The sequence below is a fragment of the Falco peregrinus genome, chromosome 6 (assembly GCF_023634155.1).
Source record: "Falco peregrinus isolate bFalPer1 chromosome 6, bFalPer1.pri, whole genome shotgun sequence".
Classification (NCBI taxonomy): Eukaryota; Metazoa; Chordata; class Aves; order Falconiformes; family Falconidae; genus Falco; species Falco peregrinus.
This window is the reverse complement of record NC_073726.1, coordinates 43,744,140-43,762,505: the sequence shown is the minus strand read 5'-3', so window position 1 is coordinate 43,762,505 and position 18,366 is coordinate 43,744,140. Positions and strand designations below refer to the sequence as shown.

The 18,366-nt window shown below is 37.8% G+C and overlaps 1 protein-coding gene across 1 annotated transcript in view; it reads left to right on the top strand.

Annotated features, from left to right (window-relative positions):
• Positions 1-18,366, top strand: part of CNTN1 (contactin 1) — a 244,612-nt gene that overhangs the window by 157,951 nt on the left and 68,295 nt on the right. The window contains exons 5-13 of the mRNA XM_055809008.1: positions 6,682-6,811; positions 8,721-8,893; positions 10,059-10,154; positions 11,163-11,369; positions 12,648-12,744; positions 12,899-13,080; positions 14,281-14,405; positions 16,356-16,473; positions 18,099-18,249. Coding sequence (XP_055664983.1) covers positions 6,682-6,811; positions 8,721-8,893; positions 10,059-10,154; positions 11,163-11,369; positions 12,648-12,744; positions 12,899-13,080; positions 14,281-14,405; positions 16,356-16,473; positions 18,099-18,249 — 1,279 coding nt within the window. The remainder of the gene's footprint in view (positions 1-6,681; positions 6,812-8,720; positions 8,894-10,058; positions 10,155-11,162; positions 11,370-12,647; positions 12,745-12,898; positions 13,081-14,280; positions 14,406-16,355; positions 16,474-18,098; positions 18,250-18,366) is intronic.

Here is an 18,366-nt window from a genome sequence, read left to right as displayed (position 1 = left end):
GTGCTCCCTGACCTTCCATAAAGGTTTCTAGATGCTGATTCAAAACAAGTAAAACCAAGCATATAATAGGTCCCTCAGCAGTTGCGGGAGCGGGCTGTGCCATCACTGTACCCTTCCTCCTGAATCTTAATACTTGAGGAAATGGGCAATAAACTGCTGTTGGCATTCCTGTGTTGCTAGTGATGGCGCCACAGCTACCTCAGAAGATTGGGTTCCAGAGGAGGCTTTGGTTCCGAGTTCCATGCCAAGAGGAGGCTTTGGCTCGTGGGCTGGCTGAGAGACGCCAGGTCATGTTGCACAGATACAGGCAGGTGAATGCAGACTCTTATGGGAGGATTCATTGTGCTTTGTTTTAATCATCTAAAGGCTGGGTATGTGATGCGGGTTTCAGCTTCCTCTGTGGTTAATGAAGAGAGAATGGGATATCTGAATTACTGGAAGTGCTTGTCTAACCCCTCTAAAGAAAGCCCATATGACTAGCTTGCAGAAAAAAACTGTCTTTTAAAATTACGTGTCATAAATCCTGCACTTAATGTCGAGCCTTTGAATTTATTACATAGTAGAAGGAAAGAAGAAAGGAGTTATGTTCTTGTCATAACTTCATTTATTGAACTTGATCTCATCTGTGTCATCTCATTAAGGTTTAAGATCCTGGTGCACTGCAAACCCAGATTATCTATAAGAAAAGCCTTTAAAAGCATTTTATGTTCGATGGTATGCCACACATAACCCCTAAAAATAGAGGTGATATGTGCAATCTGTAGCTAAGAATGAGGAAAGGCAAAAGTAAACAATTATGTTTTATTTAATTTTCTGTATTGGAAAAAATAAGCCCATGAACTGCTGTTTTCTCCTATGAATTAAAAAATTTCACAATATTCTTTAATAAACTACATATTTTTAATTTCCCTTTCTGGTTGTGCTCACACACACCACGTTCCCCATAATTATAAGCAGCTTTACTTCATGACATTATCCCTAATCTATGTTTAAAATTGATTTTCAAAATTAATTAGATGCGTGTAAGGACCGAACTAGTTGATAATAAAACAAATCGACTTGTCTGAAAGGGATTTGGAAGACTGGTGTTGAAAGAAGCAAACTAGCCCTGCTTTCTTTCAACAGAGGATTTTTTTGCTCAGCACTCTAACCCACTTAAATTGTTATTTTGAGTTTAATATTTTATATTACTTATGGTAGATTGGCATAGTAGCTTAGTACTGTGTAGAATGTAAATATTATATTTATGTTTAAAGACTTCCATTGCACATGAAGAGCAAGATGAATGGTTGTGTGCAAATACTCTTTGTGCAAATTTTTCTTCATTATTTCTTATCAATAAGAGGGAAGACCCAAAGAGACTGGTAAAATATCAGATGAAACTCAGATCTAATATGAGAACTTTTAGTAAAATTAGAAAATTCGATAAAACGGTCCAAAAGTTGAAGATCTTTAGATATTAAGATTAAGATTTTTAGAAGAAAAATCTTCCATTTTTAAGCATTGTTAGACATTGGAATTATTTTGCTAAAATAAATTATGAAGTCTTACTTATTGGAGAGTTTTTAGAATCAGTCGAAAAGGCACCTTTTGAGATGATTTGATGTGGCATATCTGGTAGGATCTACCAAGATTAGGTAAGGAGAAATATCAGGTAATGTCACCCTTTTTTTAGTGATTTTTATGATTGAAAAACCCAGCAGGTCACTTGCTGTATTTAAAAGGATTAACATTCATGTATTTGGGAAAATCAAAAGTGAAAAAAATTGAAGGAATGTTGCCCTGAATATTAGGAATACGTGTATCTTGCATCAAGTCTTGGACATGCTGGGACCTAAGCATGAGAAATCTAGATAATCAGAAATTTGACAAAAATGTGTTGTCACAATAGGAGTAATGCCAAACAAGAAAACACAGCTGATAAGGGATTTTCTGAACAGCTAATTCAATCAGCCAGATATTAAAATGCAGACTGTTCAGAACAGGGTTTTTCAAACATTGTTTAACAGGAGCCCTGCTCACCCTTTCCTAGATGGTGAGAATTTCCTTCACTTTTTCCTGAAACTGTCCACATTTCTTTCAAAAAGTCACACCTGTATGACGACATCTGGACAGTATTTTTCTGGCATCTCATTTATACCACATGAAGTTTCTATTTTCTCTGTTTCAGCTCCTCTGGTTCCCTCCCCAGTTGTATCCCAAGCAGTTTTCTAGTTATGCTGTCTCCTTTCCCTAGATACATTTCTTTTAATTGCAATAATTTTAAAGCAGCCCAAGGTCACTCTGCCATTCTCACAAAATAACCTGCATCCTCCCTTTTTCACAGCGTCTCAAGCTTCATCCCTGAAATGCTGTTGCCACGTATCTTCTCCACGTCTCAGGCTCCTGATCCTCAAATCCCAAACTGACCAAGTGACCATGTTCTCCCTACCCCTGCTGAACCTTCTTCATGTCTGCAGCAAGCCCAAGTATCATAAACTGAATTAGTCATTTCCCAAATGTGTTTTTAAATTAAGACTTATAAGCTAAGCTGGAAGGTTACACGGTTAATTTAGGGTATTTTTAACGTGCAATAACTGCATTTGATTTTGACGAATCAATCCCTTCCCTGCTTCCTACCAATTTTGTGGTGACTTACATCCAGGGCAGCTTTGCTCAGGTCATTCATCTTTCAAAAATCAAATCAGGATTTGTCTGCTTTGTTCTTAAATTTGTGCCAGATTTGTACTTCACATCAGTAATATAGTGTCAGTGTAGTTAGAGCAATACACAGAATTAATGAATTTGATACAGAATTATCTTAGGAAAAACTAATGAAATATGCTGTCTGACAACAACAGACAGTGATTAGACTTTTGGAAACAAGACACAAGAAGTGGACCTACATGATGGCTATATTGAAAATTTTGTGTTACCTTTATATTTGCAGATAAGCATGATTTCCTTATCAAAGAGGAAAAGGACGTGAGAGGGAGAACCAGGAGCAGGGTGCACAGAGGCTGCAAGGCCATTTGAGTAGGCAAATGGTGAGGATATGGAAGGATGTGAGGTGAAGGGAGATCCACAGAGGATTGATGCAAGGACGATCAACCTACTGATTTGTTTTTAATTATTTTTGTGACTTAAGTAGTACAATAGGAGTGTGTACGGGCTGGAAAACCTCTTTGTATCCATGTTCTACATAGTCTATGCCATGCAAAATTAAGACATTTGAAAGCTAGTTAATTTTTAAAAAATATGTTTATATGGAAAAGCTTGAGATTTCCTGAATTAAATATGTACAGAATTAGGATGCACTGAATTAAGTCTTTTTTTATTGTGCTTTCCTTTTCCTTCTTCTAATCAAGTTTCTTGAGATGACTTGAAAAGAACTGCCTCAGGTGGTTTCTGATTGTTATGTTCAGACATCCTTTTTGGTATCTTTTCTCTGAGTATGTTGGATATATTTTATTATGATCTTTCACAGGCTTGTGCAGGGACATGAAAGTGTACTAATATAATTTTGTAGCTCATCTGTAAGTAGTGGTAAGGCTTTCAGATGTATCTTATCTTACGTAGGCAGTGGTTCTTTCAGACATTTTTTTTCCACTGAAAAGGTGGAGCCCTGCCTCTATTTCACCTTTTGCGCTGGTACAGATCTTCATCAGTGAACAAATTTGCCTTGCTAAACTGGCAGAAAACTAACTTAGAAAGCTAGAACTGAATGGGTTTCCACTCTCTTTAGCTTTAGCAGCTATCTAAGTCAGACAAGCATGAGAGGTGTTGCAGAAACGCCTAGAGGGAAAATGACACTGCCCAGCTGGAAAGCATTGCTTGGAGAAGGGGTGGCGGGGCCACCTTCCAGCAGCAACAGTTCTTATACAGGATCCATGATCTCATCAGCTGTGTAGAGGTTTTCTTAACCTTTTGCAAAGACTTTGTAATACATTTTAGCACTGTTAAAAAGGCAGAGTCTCGTTTGCAGAATTAACTGAAGAATGCATCAGTCAGAATTAGGTGATGGCTTTTGCTCTGGTTTAAAATATAAATCACAAGAAATGTACCCAGGAGACAGGGCAGTAAGGGTGTCTGAGGGACCAGGAAGTCCATGCTCTTGTCTAAAGCTGGACCAGAGCAGATGAAATGTGCTTTTCTTCTCATCCTCACTTTATCTAATGCACCCATTTCCTTCTTCCTTTCCCTACTTTTACTTCTCCCCTTTTTCTTCTAGGCACAGCTTTCATGAGCTGATCTTTTCCTTTGTACTCTTGCCCATCCTCACTCTGCAGATTTCATCACACAGGCATGATACTTCACATAAAGTGTGAACATTTCTTGCTGATCTTTTCACAGACCCTTCCTCTTCTCTTTTCTCCCCCATGCTGTTTCGTATCACTGGTGAACACTCAGCTTACATCTGAGAATGAAAGGTTTATTCGTTGCTACACCTGAGATTTAATCTGAGCATCTTTTCTGCTCAGCCAGATATCTGAAACCAGATTCATAATAGATTGCAACAGAAGTGCCATTATAAAGCATATTTGATAGGTGTGAGAAACAGATATTCACTCAGTATAATTAATAGTGCTGGCAGCATTAAAAATGCATGCCATGAAATGCCTAAATGGTCTGTAACTTCATTTGAGTCCTAAGGTGGAAAGAGTCAGCTGCATATGATATGGCTGTTTGCTGCCAGAGGCTGTTGTTATTCTGTATTCATATTTAAGAATTGCACAGAAAGTGCCATCAGGTCTGTGGCTCAGTCACTCCTGGCTCTGAGCAAATATATGATTTTGCCTTTTCAGTCTGAAATTACTTCTTCTTTTGATCTAGTGATATGCAGATTTATACAGAGTGTTTGCTTTAAAATATCAAAGAAAGCAGACTATTTTTTTAGAAGCTCTTCCTTTCTTTCTAGTTGCTCTTCTTTGCTTCTTTGAAAGACTTCTTATTACATGAATTTGGTTTTAGAAATGAAGTTGCCTGGCCATACGTCTTGTGGCATCACTGTGCCTTCTGGACCTGCATCTGTCCCCAATGGAAATGGTGATTTTTTTCCCCAATCTTGAACTGGAAAGGGAACTTACTTTTCATCTGTAACCAGTCTTCTGCTAGTGCTGTAATCCAGTGTCTTTATGAATATGGAATTTAGGAACAATAAAAAAGATAACTGCTGAAGGATTGTTTTATGTACATATGATATCTTAACGCTGATACAATTTACATTTTTTAGTTCTATGGATGGATTCTTTCTCCTCTTTTGGGTTTTCTAAAAGCTGTCTGGTCTAAGATGCTTTATAACCAAAGACAAGACCTTTAAGGGGTTGAGTACAAAATCATTATTTGAATTAAGGACATTAATCTGTTATATTGCCAGTTCATCTCTTGATCCGTGAAGACTTTTTGAATGTAGCATTGCAAAACATGTAGCAGATTTTTGTACGCAGCACAGATACTGTTGCAAGATGTTAAGATCTTTCTGTCCTTAACCATTGCTTTTGGAAATTTTAAAGCTAAAATGATTCAGCCATCTCTTAAGTTCTCATTAGGAAAACTGTGTTTCTTTTGTTTGTTTCCCTTGTATTACAAGATTCTTGCAGTCATTTTCCACATCTCAGGCATTTCTAGGGTTTTGGAGCAAGGCTCTGAACTTGAATGGGTAGCAGCAGTCATGTACTACTTTGCTTTTCCGATCAGTTTGTTTACAAATCTCCATACTGTTAGTTCAGTCTCAGTGGAGGCCTATGAGAATTAGACACCTGCATTGTCTAAAAATTTTATCTGTACAGAGCACTCACCATCTCCTTACGTTGCCATTTTGTACCTAGAATACACATTTGCTGTTTTTGCAGAACAACACAGTTGTATCCTGGGTTTACAGAGAAGAATTTATTGAGAGACTTCAACCTTTGCTCCTAGTCTCACTTTTACAAACCCCAAAGAGCAGTCTTGTACGCTTGGAGGAGATAAAGGGAAAAGGAATGCAGCAGGGGCTGGCAGAGCCTGCAATCTTTACAAAGCATCAGCAAATGGAGGACAAAGATTTTAAAAAAATAGTTTGTTGTCAAACCTGTTTGACATTTATTCACCTTTAAGTGCTTGACTTTACAAACTTAAATCATTTTCAATGTGGGACTTTGTAAAAAATTTTATTTTGGAAGGGAGAAATTTAACATATACAGATACCTGAGCATGAAGGGAAAAACAGAAGTATGTTCTCGGAACAATGTCATTCTCAGCTTTGATCTACAGTTACCAGGTTAGGAACACGTAATATTTGGATAATTGTTTTGGATCTGGACCTGTGCAATGTGAATATGTTGGCTTCCGTGGAATAAGTTGGTCTCACTGCATTCCTAAAGGGCATGTCTTCAATTCATAGTTATCTCCATCACATTTGGCATGAATTGTGACAAATAATTGATGATGTCAGTGGAGAAGGCAGGGAAGGTAGTTTTACAGGAACATGGTTTAGGTCACTTTAGTTCTCAGCAGGCAGGAATGAAGCAGGAGTCAGTGAAGGAAGGCCAGCACTTCCATTATCCATACTGCTCTGGTTTTGTTGATGCATACAGAACTCGATTTTGGGGGACTCACTATTGAGCCTTTGCATTTTGGATCTGGAAGGGGTAACGTAAATTCATCTTCAGTTTGACTACTAATTAAAAAGTGATTAATTTCAAAGTCTACCATTTTTTTCAGAGGAAGGAAACAAAGGCTATGGACCTGTTTTTGAGGAGCAACCCATTGATACGATCTATCCAGAAGAATCTTCAGATGGACAAGTTTCAATGAACTGCAGAGCTCGAGCAATTCCTTTTCCTACTTACAGGTAACCTCTCTTGTATCTGGCTCCAGTCCCTTTACAAGTTCTTCTACGTGGCATTTTGCTATTGCACTTGTTTGCTGTCATGCTTGGAAAGGACTGGAAGTGTGGAGAGATCAGATACGCTTAGATTTGGTACCCTTCTGACATACTTCCTCATCACTTCCAGACTGCCTCACCCTATCTGTAAGACTATGTAAACACACCATCTATAGCAGGGGTCCTCAAACTGTGGCCCATGGGCTGGATACGGCCCCCAGGCTCCCCAATCCAACCCCCGGTATTTACAGAACCCCCCGCCGGGGGTTGGGGGGCGAAACCAAGCAGCCGCAGGTGACTGCCTGCCACTGCATCTGCGCGCCGGCCCCCTGGTTGAAAAGTTTGAGGACCCCTGGTCTATGGAGCGATTACAGGCTACTTATATATTTTAGTATTTTTTTATCTGTCATGGGCTCTGCAAAATCTGAACTAGTAAAGTCACTCAGGAAGAATTGCCTCGCACCTCCAGAACTCTTTTATCTAGGAACGGTTCTGATGAGTAGTGCTGATAGCTGATGTGATGATAATTGCAAGACAGAATAAGGCCACTTTCCTTATTTCCTGACATCATTATTTTAGTTTACCTCCATATATTGTCTTCATTTCTTAGTCCTCCAACTTTTCACGAGCTAAAATCCTCCTACCTCAGAGGAAGATGAGTCCTTCCTGCCACTTTTGCATTGCAGCATAAGCTGTCCTCATGACAGTTATTCCTAGGTATTTCTGAATAGAGAATTGATTATTTGTAATACAGACATGTAGTATGTCTCACAGGACTGAAGTGATACCTCTAAAATCCTGTAAAACCTAAATGATATTTACTGCATCGTGAAAATTCTGCTATTCCATTATTTATTTTTGATATTTTTTTGTTAATACCACGTTCTTATTATTATTTCTTTCTATGACAAGTGCAATTTCAGCTTCCAAATGAGTTTCTGTAGTATATCTTCAGTAAGGAAGGAACACATAGGGTATGCCCTCTCGTTTTCAAACACTAATGCCTATCTTTACCTTGCAAGAAAATATTATTTACACTGGCAGGATTTAATGATCTTTAAATGTATTTAAGTTGCATATTTCCTGTTTGTGCTCAGGAAACGTGGTTCCTTTCAAAGAAGGTTATGGGCTCCCCCTTGTGGACACAATGATAGGTAGAAATATAGGTAGAAATGACTACTGGCTCCCACTCCATGTATTTTAACTTTTTTTATATCGTTAGAAATCAGTAAAGGTCAGACTTGGGCCTCTGAGTTCCTCTCATAGTCCCCGAAGTGAAAGCTACAGTAACTCAGTGAACTGGCTGTGGGGTAAAACCACATGGGTTTTTTATGAGAGTGTCTGTCAATTTTCTGAATGTAGTAAGTAGGTCTTAAATCAGGTGTGCCACTGTTTTTGCATTGACTTCACTGACACATTAGTCTTTATGAAACATTTTCATTCCCTACAGCAAGTCTGCAAAAAACTCTTAAGAATTTCACTAGTCCATACTTAAAAGGTGCAGAGGGAGTATTTTCTTAGCCTTAATAGGCCTTAAACAACTATTTGATGATATGTTTATAATCCCAGTGCTTGATCACTAGCTAGCTCATTCATGGCCAGCTCAAGCATCCTTAACTGCATGGCCAGCAATGAAGTTTTAACCTATGTCACATCTCTGAGAAGGCTGAAGCATACTGAGACTGTTATGTTTTAAAGGCCGATGGAGTTCAAATCTGTGGCTCTTGCTGAAGAAAAACTTAAAACATATATAGAAGTATATTAATAACTTCATGTATAATTAATCACAACTTAGGAATTACTTTTCAAATTGTATTTCCTAACAGGCTTGGCTTTTTCTGGCCAAATCTTATGTCCTGCTTTTCTTTTTTGATAGGTGGAAACTCAACAACTGGGATATTGATTTAACAAAGGATCGCTACAGCATGGTGGGAGGCAGACTTGTTATCAATAATCCAGAGAAATCAAGGGATGCTGGAAAATACGTCTGTGTAGTGTCAAATATCTTTGGAACTGTCAGAAGCAGTGAAGCCACTCTGAGTTTTGGATGTAAGCTAATGGTTGTATCAAAATGTAGAAAAACTACAGTTAGCTTGAAATGCCCAGTGTTTTACACTGCAGTGTCTTCTGCCAACATGTGCTGTAGCTGTATTAGTCTGTAAGAACAGTATCTTAAGTGCCTTAGTCTGCAGAGATCAACACAAAATAAGTTTAGTAAGTATTTTATATTCTTTATATTCAGCTGACGTGGCATCCTTTTCAGTGAGTTATTGTTAAATTATTAATTCAAGAGTCTTACGGAGCCAGATCTTGAGATATTAATGTCCAGACTCTTTTGAAATCATGGTAGGACCTGAGGGGAAATAGTACAGAAGAAAGATGCAAGTGGGGGCATATGGTGATGAGGCATTGCTGCAGTGCAAACACAACTGTGATGCCTGCAGGAGGAAGGCATGGCAGTCGCTAGCAAAGCATGCTCCCTGACTCCTAGGCTAAGATGAAGACCCTGCTGGGGGACATTTCTGTCAGCCTCTGACAATCATGAACTGGTCTTGTGAATGCATGCATATGCACAGACCTCCACTGTCAACAAACACATGCATTGTCAAAAAATGATGTACTACATCAAGAGTCATGTAAAATCTTACTGACTGAACACAGTGTTTGGGATTTTTGTTTTATTTTGACTTAAGATGCTTTTTTGTTGCTGGATATATTTTCTCATCAGAGAGAAAAAAAAAAAAGGAATCCACCAAAAAAAGAATCCACTCTTACTGGTGACCATTCACAAAGCCCTGTGTGCCCTTTAATCCTGACATTGTTTAGTGCCCCTCTTGTCTTCCAGCAGCCTCCATAAGCAGAATTCACTCCTTACTGTGTAAGATCAGAGATGAAGTGAAAAGTTCTGCTTTCTACTGGTAGTTAAAAGACTGTGGGACCACATATATCAAGAAAACTCAGAGGCTCTAATGAGTTGGTGGATCACATTGTAGTTGATCTGGTCTTAGTCTATGTTTTACCAAGTGTATTTTCTAGAATGAATAGAAACCCAGGTTGTTACTTCTGCCATAGATCATTGTATTTCTGTATTAATCTCTACAGAGCTGAAAATAATTAAGTAAATAGATTAATTAATGAAAATAACAACAACAATAAATACTGTAGTGAAAACCCCAGTTTTCCTCCCCTGCTTTTTTTTTTTTTTTTTAACTAGATCTGGATCCCTTTCCACCTGAGGAACGCTATGAAGTTAAAGTGCGAGAAGGTGTTGGAGCAGTGCTTCTTTGTGAGCCCCCTTACCACTACCCAGGTAATTCAGCTCAAAGTACTTCATTTTCAACTGCTGAAGAGTAGAAGACAAATTAATATTTTACAAGTTCCCTTGAAATTAACTTAAACAGGTACTTTTATACAGCTTGAGAATCACCTTTTAGTTTAGGTTTCCATTTTTTATATATACTTGTAGCTGACCATACGTAAAGAATATTGTCGAATTTGCATATAGATTTTGACACTAAAATAAAGTTACTCAGACTAATCTGGATAATGGAGGGGAGACTTGGCCTACCATTCAAAAGACCTGAGTACGTCACTGTGTCATCCCAGACTTTCTGCTGGCCTTGGACAGGGCCCGGATTCATTCCATCTAATGAAGTCACCTCAACAGAAATGATCATGGGGTCTTGTTAAAATCATGGAACAGCAGTAGGCACTCCAAGAATGTCAGAGATTAGGTGGTTTATGCTCTGGAAGTGCCTTTTTCTCATCATTAGCTACTCAAGAGCTCTGCAGGGATTATGCCCATAACCTCAGGCATCTGCAGTTCCATTGTGAAGACTGAATTTGGCTGTTAGCATCTCTTTAACCTAGTAAAATGGGATAACATTTTATTTTTCATACTTTGTGTCTAAGTATTGCAAGGAACTGAAGAACTGAGATGTGTTGCTAGTTGAAATATTCTAAGGTTTTGTCTAAATCACAAGACTGGTGAGGGCTTCCTGGCTTCTCAGCTGCATGAGGTCAAGACCATTTCATCCTGTCCCACTCTGGTTCCTGTGGGAAAGCTGTGCCCAAGGCGAGCTGTTCATGCTGTGGCTGGGTCCCCAGTTCATGGCAGCAGCACCCCAATGTTCAGTGTAGACAGGTATTAGCTGGCTACTGAGACACATATATTCTCTCTCAGATAGCTGCCTCTCCCGAAGAAAAGATCTATAAGCTGGAAATCAGACTGAAGTAATTTATGTGCAGACAGTATTCCGTGGCCTAAGTAGCTGATAGTATTGTTTTATAATATTGACTAGAAAATATTTTCCTCCAGATGATCTCAGTTACCGCTGGCTTCTAAATGAGTTCCCAGTATTCATTGCTTTGGACAAGCGACGATTTGTGTCACAGACGAACGGCAATCTCTACATTGCAAATGTAGAAGCATCAGATAAGGGCAATTATTCATGTTTTGTGTCCAGCCCTTCAATAACGAAGAGTGTATTCAGTAAATTTATTCCACTTATTCCACAGTCTGATCGTAAGTATTTATTGGAAGTACTATGTATGTGCAGTGTTCTGTTTGTATTTTCAGTTTTGCTCATTCATAACTACTTTCAGCTCTGAGAAGAGAATTACATTGCAAGTTATTGTGGCTACTCCACAATATTATTTAGTTTTCCATATCCAGAGGTCCAAATAATTCCCATCCACATCCATCACTCTGTGGAGGAAATCTCCCCAGATTCATTCACTAATTTCCTTTCATATCACTGGGAACAGAGTTCTTACCCCTGGAGTCCCCATTGTTTTTCTGTGACAAGCCCTTGTACTTCTCCCAAACCCCTGAATATTATTTCTGGTCATGGCATTGGTTCAAAGGGGTATGGCTGTAAAGCAGAAGCTTTATGTAAAAGTTGATAAACAGCTTCAGGAGTTAATTTTTTTTCCCCAGGAAATCACCCCTGAAAATGGAAAATCCTTTTCACCTGCTGAAATTTTCTATCCAACAGTGGCCTAAGGGCTTTGTGTCACACGGCAAATCTATGTGCCTTTGTGTTACTAGATTATTCTCTGCCATTTCTTTGTGAAAACTACATGTTTTCCAAATGGTAACAGATTTCCCTTTTGCCACTTCAGGCTGTCAGTCACTAGAGTCTCATAAACTGATCATCAAGATTTCAGTGACCCTTTTATCTGTTACATTTCCCATATTATAGTGAAGAACTGTGAGTGAATTTGCGTAATTACAAATCAGTGATCTTTGTCCAAATTTTCCATGATCAATACTCACACTGAGATCTTCATCTAGAAGAACTGCAAGAGGAGTCCTGCAGGGATCACCAGTAGGTAGACTTGATTACGTCTCCATCCCTGTGCCCTCATTAAGTTGTAGATTTGCTGAATCTAGCACCTTCATACCCTTGCTAAGATAATACTGAGCTTAAATTCACAATAATTCCAAATATTCTGTAAAAGATTCTGTGGAAGATAGAGACTTGGGCTTTTTTATATACACACACACAAGTGCATCATCACACTTCAAATGCAAGTAAATGAGTTTATGTTAAGGCATTGTGCTCTAAAAAACAATAGGCATTACCATCCAGAGAAAGATAGCTAGTTGCTGAGTAAAACAATTCTGTTTTACTATTAGAAGTTCATTGTGAAATCAGAGTTCGTGGATGGCCAGGCTATTCACTGTAAAGAAGAATTTCGTCTGGAAATTTAAAAACAGCTTTCTTGAACTGTGGAAGTTTAAACAGCTGTATTCCTTTCTGCCGTGCCTCCTTTTCTGAGAATCTTTTTTTTATGTTAGGTGCAAAAGTGTATCCTGCTGATATCAAGGTGAAGTTCAAGGACACGTATGCTCTCCTAGGGCAAAACGTAACACTGGAGTGTTTTGCTCTTGGGAAGTAAGTGTGTTTTAAAGTTATTGTAGAGGACTGTTTGCTTTCATATTTCAGGGAATGAAAATGCATGTTTCATCATCAAACACTTTTTTGTAGTCTCCAGTTTAACAGCCAGTTCTTGAACATGCTGATTTGTACTTTACTGTACCTTTTCAAGTCCGGTTCCTGAACTCAGATGGAGTAAATACCTTGAACCCATGCCAGCCACTGCTGAGATAAGCATGTCTGGTGCAGTTCTTAAGATCTTCAATATTCAGTATGAAGATGAAGGACTTTATGAGTGTGAAGCTGAAAACTATAAAGGAAAAGATAAGCATCAAGCCAGAGTTTACGTACAAGGTAAGTAGAACGGTTTTATTCTTCATGGTCTATGTTGCTTTTACTTACACTGGAAGTATCTGTGTTTTCACACTTTAATGTCACTGCTGACTCATAGCATCATCCTGACATGCTGCTGTTCAAGTTAATAGAGTAAAATCAAAACTCATGCGTTGAATGCCAGGTATAACATTTGAAAACTACTCGCTACACAGTTTGCCTGGTTATGATAGCTGTATATACACCTTGGCAATAATATGTGTTAATGTAATTATGCATAATGAAAATAAAATAAATTCAGAGTACTTGAAATGAAAGACCTTCCAGGAAAAAAAATAGGCCATTAGGTTTGGTATGCTTTCTTGTTTCCTCATGTTGTTTGTCTTTTCTAATTGTCTTAGCTCTCTTTCTTATAAGCTACACTCAATTCTTTATTTCTCCACCCTCTGTCCCTTCTCTTCATGCATCTGGTTAAATGAGGGAACCAAAAAATTGTACCTTACTGCTCATAGTGGAACCATCCCAAGTAACTGAGTCCTTAACTGAGACTTACAGCCAAAGAAATTGTGGCATGAAAAAGTCATACATAACATCTGAATTACCTTCAGAAGATTTGTCTCTTTTAATTGACTATATAGAACATCTCCTGAGTTAAGATCCTTAGTTAAGTCCTTGAACTTCAGCGGGATAAATTCAGAATTGGTGTGGAAAGGTTGTGACTTCTTGTAAGAGGTAAATCTAATAAATGGGTTCATTTGCTTAGCAAAAGCAAAAATTCTGGGACATTTTCAATATTAATTTCTTTAATATTTTCTCTGGACGAAGAGAGCATTTTCTTGGAGACCCTTTCAGTACATATGTGGTTTTGCACAATTTCATGTCATGTAACTGTCATTTTTATGGTGTTACTGAGTAATTTCCACATTGTATAAACTACAGGTTAGTGTAGGTGGTAACACTTCATATCTTTGGATGTTCATGAACCATTATTTCAACTTCATACTTCCTTCGTATAAAAAACAGTTTGAAGATTTTTTGAGTCTACGTGGTCAGGCAAAAACATCTTCACTTCTTTCTTGTGCAGATGGGTTGCTGAATTACCATAATTTCTTTGTGTTGCCTGTTAAGTGTCATGGAAAAAGCAGTGGAATTAATACAACATAATGCTAATTAAATATGCATCTCCTATATTTACAAGGCATCATTTTTTTTGTTCTTCAGCCTCTCCTGAGTGGGTAGAGCATATCAATGACACAGAGAAGGATATAGGCAGTGACCTATACTGGCCTTGTGTAGCTACAGGCAAACCTATTCCAACAATTCGGTGGTTGAAAAATGGTGCCTCGGTAAGTATATTGCCATAGATAACACAGGATTGATTGGTTAGCTGATGGAAATGATTTTTTGAAGTGTGCATTATTAAATGGTTAAAAGAAAATGAACCATAATGATACAAATATTTGCCAATTCCACTTGCATTAGGCATTAAAACCTATTTTTTATAGTTTTATCTCAATCTTCTGTTTTAAAATGCATTTTTTCAAGCTATTTAATACTCAGTTCTGAATTATGAACTTGTCTCTTGACTACATGTTTGGGAGGTGGATGTATCTTTTTCTCCAGGCCTTTTTAAGTAAATGCTGTTTTTTTCTCTCTGGATAAAAAATGTTGTCAGCTTCTCTCTAGAAATAATCCTTTTTTACCACATTAAACATGAGTACTTTAAAAATGTAAGACAAGAGAAGAAAGTGTAATTTTTTAATTACCAGTGGTGTTCCTGTATCATATACTTTTCCACATTTTTCTAGCTGCAGCATATTGCAGAATTCCATTATTTTAGGTGATGTGAAGTTTAAATAAGTACGATTTGATAATTTTAAGCTTATTACATTGGATAGTTTGTGTAAATGAACTAGATTTTTTGTCAAGCCATTTCAACAACATATTTAAAATCTGTTGCTTATACTCTATGATGAGCCATTCAAGAACAAAGAGGAGAGAAAAGGGCATAATGTTACACAGCCTCTGTTGAGCTGTGGTGATACTGACCTTGGCAAGCAAAGAAAAAAGACGAGGCAGCGTTGTTTTGGCTGTATATCTTAAGAAGAATGTGGGAGGTTGGAGGAAGAACAGGCATATCACCATCTGCCGTGTGGAGGTAGCTTAAACCAGGAAAAACAATGCTGTTTTCTGGCTTTGGTAGTTATTACAAACAAGCAATTTAACAAGAGAATTGTTTGATGTTCCCCACTGCACTTGGCTTTCACTGACAAAATTTCCATTCTGGATTGCAGAAAGCAATGTCTAATTCTCCAGTGGTACTCTAGAAGTTTCTGCTGTGTGTGTTAATATTATGAGGTTGTTTCTAAATGGAAAATAGCAAAAATATTTAAAATGCCTTGAAAATTTACCTTGTTTCTAAATCAGATAATTTTTAATTAGGTATTTCATTTAGCATAAAACAAAGATTCCTTGTGGAAATCTGATGTAAGTGTTTTTATATATGTTTTAAATAAAATGGTACAGGGACTATGTTTCCTTTACTCTTTTATCAGATAAATAGTATTCTTTTAATCTTCCACTGCTTCCTGCACTCCAGTTGACTTATATACAAAGATTAAAGCTTTTCAGCTTGATTTTCACAGGAAAATTTAATTTATTATCATGCTCTTTCAAAAACAGATTGACATCTATTTGTAATTTACAAAATACCCCACTGCACTTTGTGCATTTTTATACAGTTTTTTAGAAATAGATAAAGTACTTTATTTTTATTTACTATGGTTTTTTATATTAAAACAAAGTAATAGTAAATAGTTTATACTACCTCCCGGAGGGATCTTCTGAGAAACTCCTACTTCATTGGGGCTTGCCTTGACCTTTTACTGTTGTAAACCAATGTACATACAATGGAATGTACTGAACAGTGAGCATGGCTTAACAAAGCTTGTGTGCATAAAATTAATTTCATTTCTTGTTTCTTATTTCTGAACCAGTATTTTGCACTGGTATGATAAAAGGGGACTGAAGATAGGATGTGTCTAGTGCCACTCAGCTGGGACTTTTCCAGAAAAAATACTGATCGACACTGAACCTTATTTTAAAAAAAGAAGGTGAACACATTCTCACAAAGACTGAAATGTAACATGGATAAAATAAAAACTCATTGATGCCTAAATGTTATGTGAGGGACTCTTCTGAATACTGTTGGTAAAAAAAAGAAATGCGGATGGGTGTGAATTCCTCAGTATACATAGTCTATATGAATATTTTGTCTTATTGATTCTGTGTTTTAGTTCCGGAAAGGTGAACTAAGAATACAAAGTCTGAGCTTTGACGATGCCGGCATGTACCAATGTATAGCAGAAAACACGCATGGAATTATTTATTCAAATGCTGAACTGAAGATTGTGGGTCAGTGGGACTATTTGCTCTATTTACTATTTCAGCGTTGAGTAAAATAGCAGTCATATTTGCAAGCACTGTTCGGTATCAGATTCCTGTGAGGATAAAACTAAGACACCTCACTCAATCTAGATGAGATAGGCTGTATTTGAGCTGTCTAGCTGGGTTTTGGCAACAACTTGAGGAGCCAAGTTACTAATTTATGGGGAATATTTTCTGTATTATTTCTGATGTTTGCTTGCTGCTGTTACCCCTCAGAGGACTCGATAGCACAGAAATTGTATGCAGCATGTACAGTTGCTGACTACCCCCTCAAGCTTGCAAAACTGGTTGAGAAGCATTTTCATTTTAGCTCACCTACGCTCACTCGTCTGTGAGGCAAAATTGGCTTTTTTAGAAATCATGTTGTCAGTCACTAGTCTTTAAAGCTCTTCCTCTTCACCCTCCCCTTTGCTTTCACCATCTCCAACTCATTACAACCAGCTGCAATGTTGGTGTGCAATATTCGCTATTCCATTTGATGGCTGGATGTAGTTATTAATCTGTTGTGTTTTCCTGAGGAGCATCCTTTTGAATGTTTGACTTTCAGATCCAGAATGATCAGGCTTAAAACAATTTCTGACATTTTTGCTGATGCCATTAGAGCAGACGCACTGGCTGCATGACAGGGCTTTCCTAGGATATTTCCCTGCAGTACTTACCCTGAGTTGTTTCCATCTCATGCTTGCATTCAGACTTTCCCAAGAGTTAAACTGTCTTGGCTTCCCCAACCCACTGCAGAACAATACTTCATCCTTCGCTGTTCTTCCGTTGCTATGTACTCACTACCAGCCTGAATTACCCAGAAATGAGCACCTTTTGCATGCACATTTTCAAATTCAGTGTTTGTAAAATGTGGGTATTTATCAGAGTTTTTCTCTGTACTGCTGTAATTAACTTATAGCCCTAATTCCTCAAGCTGTGCACACACTTGCTGACGTGATTTAAAATGATGTCATCCCAAGATGCAAAGTAATTGAAAGCATTTTTCCTTTTATTTGCTTACAAATAAAGAGAAAATTAGTAAGCAAAGGTCTGACCTCAGATACGTAAGTGTGGTGCATGCTACAGTCACGGCTCATTACTCTTGTACATCTGAGAGTGCACCTGAGGCCAGTCGGCCAAACAGAAAACTACAAAGAGGAAGCAGGGCACAACCTTAAAGTTGTTAGAGGCAGGCTAAAACCACTGAAAAGTAAACCGAACTATTCTTTGAAAGTGTGATTGAGTGAGGCATTTTTTACAGAAACTGGTCTCCAGGAATCTATATTTTATTAGAACTGATCAAAAGGCCTTTGAAAGGGAGGAACCGTTGATTTCAGTGGACTTTGATCTTGTTAGATTAAACTTGGAAGTTCAGAAATCAACAGAAGGAAACCTCTAGTGTAACACAGCATAGAACTTGATTTTTCCTTTCTTTTAGATCACCATCTATTCCTCAGCACATCTGTGTATCATTACAATTTCTCTCACTAGTCTGAATAATGGCCGTTCACATACAAGTCAATAGTTCTGTCATTTATTTCATGTCCCAAACAATTGTATTTTCTGACAAAAACATTAACAGCAATACTCCCATTAATTTTTGCTTTCAGCTTCACCTCCTACTTTTGAACTGAACCCGATGAAGAAGAAAATCCTAGCAGCTAAAGGTGGCCGTGTAATCATTGAATGCAAGCCTAAAGCTGCTCCTAAGCCAAAATTCTCCTGGAGCAAAGGAACAGAATTGCTTGTAAATGGGAGCCGGTTAGTATTGATTGTTAGTGGACACCGTGAGTCCTAAAAATGCTGCCTTATGTTCCTGTTTATGCTGTAGGCTATTTCTCACTTTTGCAGATACGAGGGGCAGGAGAATGTGTAATT